Here is a 2217-nt window from a genome sequence, read left to right as displayed (position 1 = left end):
AGGACTGGGGTGGCTTTACATCCCCCCCCCCAACTCCTACTGTCCCCATGCCCCTGTCCACACTGTCCCCTTGCTGTCCCCAAACCCAAAGCCGGGGAGGGTTTGGTGTCCCCCCCACGCCCCCCACTCACCTGTGGTCCCTGGGGGTCCCCGCTGGCTCGACCCCCCGCAGATGCTTTTTGGGGTAAGGGCTTCCTGGCTGGGGGAGGGACAGCAAGCCCAGACCGCAAAAAGACCCGAGAGGGACAGGGATGGTGGCCCCGCGGTGGCACCACAGTGACGAGGTGACAAGGAGGGACGGTGACGGGGACAGGCGGAGCCCCTGGGGACGGGGCCTGTGGTGGCACTGAGGTCCCCGCCAGGCCCAGGCTGACCCCTGCGCTGGGGGGGGACAGGACAGGGTGCCATCCCCTGTGTGCCACCCTGTGTGCCACCACCACGTGTCACCCACCACGTGTGCGCCGCTGCAGCGCAGGCACCCGTGAGAGATGGCCCAGAGGGACAGGGGTGTGGCCCAGAGGGACAGGGACATGTGACAGCACAATGGCGTTGTGGCACAGAGGGACGGGGGACATGGCAGGGAGCGATGGGGACGTGCAGAGACGCACGGAGACGTGGCACAGAGGGACAGGTACATGACACGGAGTGAGAGGATGTGACACAGCGGGGGGACATGGCACAGAGCGACGGGGAGGTGGCAGAGTGACAGGACACGGCACAGAGTGACAAGGATGTGGCACCGAGCAACGGGGACACGACACAGCGACAGGACATGGCACAGCGTGATGGGAATGTGATACAACCCCATGGAGATGTGGCACAGAGTGGGGAGGGACGTGGCACAGGGCAGTGCCCCCAACTCCCTGCCAGGGCATCCCAGGCGTCCCCAGGTTTCTCTTCCTCAGCCACCGCAGAGCCAGGGAGGGCAGGAGGCCACCAGAGGTGCTCGGTGTCACCGTGGTTCTGAGTGTCACTGTGGTTTATCTGTCCTCCAGGGCCACGGGGACGTGGCTGATGACTGACTCGGCCTTGGTGGCCTCAGCTGGGTGGCAGTGCCCGGATTTCGGAGTCTCCGAGCCGTGTCCAGGGCTGGTGGCGGGACGAGGCTGTGGCTCCGTCGTCGGCTCCAGGGTCTGTGACTCCATGACCGGTCAGTGTCCCCAGCTCAGGGTCCTGGTGGCGTGGAGGTCCCTGAGGGCCTTTGGGTGGGGACCACCCATTGGTGGCAGCTCCGGGGCTGGTGCCGAGGTGTCACCCCAGGGACAGCCGGGAGTGGCTCCCGGGCCATCCCTGGGCTGTCGGCTCCCTGCCAGTGTCACCTGGGCCTGGGCTGAGGTGGCACCGTCACGTGCCAGCAGTGAACGTGCCCCTGCTCCCTCCCACCGTCACCACCCTGTGGCCCTGCTCCATCCCATGTCCCCGTCTCCCCACCCCATGTCCCCATCCCCATCCCACTCCTCTGTCCCCACCTCACGTCACCACCTCCATCCCATCATCTCCACTCCATGTCCCTGTCCCCACCCCACTGTCCTGATCCTGCATCCCCATTTCCATCCCATGCCCTCACCTCATGTCCCCCTCCCCATCTCATTATCCTTGTCCTCACCCCACGTCCCCGTCCTCACCCCATTTCCCCATTCCCACCCCGTGTCCCCATCCCCATTCTACTGTCCCCACCCTGCAGCCCCAACAAGCTGCAGGACGGTGACACTCCCCTGGTGCCACCCCCCATCCCTGTGTCCCCCCCAGGAGAAAGTGGGACAGGCTGGGGGACATGGCTGAGGCCACCACACCCCTGTCACCCCCCAGTCCTAGGGGATCTCTGTTTTGGGGGGACAGAGGGGATGGAGGGGACATCCCTCGGTGGCAGTGGCTGTGCCGTGCCAAGCTGTGCTGGGAGAGCTTGGGGTGGGGGCTCAGAGGGGTCTGTGGGGGACACAGAGGGGTCTTTGCCAGGTGCCAGCGCCCGGGGGTGGCTGCGGAGGTGACGATGACGGTGACAGTGGCCATGCGTGGCACAGACCTTTCTAGACGGCCAAGGCTGATTTTGGGGTCCCCTGGTGTGGGGAGGGAGGTGCCACCCCTCAACCCTCCCTTCATGTCCCCACCCGGGCAGGGGGCTTGGTGTGACACCCCCCCCGCCCCGAGCGCTCGTGGAGCTGGGGGACCCTCCTGGCAGAGGGGACGTGGGGGGGGGCTGTGGAATGGGGGGGCAGG

At 66.6% G+C, this 2217-nt stretch overlaps 1 protein-coding gene across 1 annotated transcript in view; it reads right to left on the bottom strand.

Annotated features, from left to right (window-relative positions):
• LOC114072465 (leptin-like) overlaps positions 1-1145 on the bottom strand; it is a 7094-nt gene extending 5949 nt beyond the window's left edge. The window contains exons 1-2 of the mRNA XM_027910358.1: positions 999-1145; positions 132-199 (exon numbers count right to left, since the gene is read on the bottom strand). Coding sequence (XP_027766159.1) covers positions 132-199; positions 999-1145 — 215 coding nt within the window. The remainder of the gene's footprint in view (positions 1-131; positions 200-998) is intronic.
• Between the last annotated feature and the right edge of the window lie 1072 nt (positions 1146-2217).

Source organism: Empidonax traillii, unplaced genomic scaffold (genome assembly GCF_003031625.1).
Source record: "Empidonax traillii isolate 1590-97213 ecotype Southwest subspecies unplaced genomic scaffold, ASM303162v1 scaffold3271:size13948, whole genome shotgun sequence".
In the NCBI taxonomy this organism is placed as follows: Eukaryota; Metazoa; Chordata; class Aves; order Passeriformes; family Tyrannidae; genus Empidonax; species Empidonax traillii.
The sequence above is the reverse complement of the archived record's forward strand: the minus strand, read 5'-3'. Positions and strand labels throughout refer to the sequence as shown.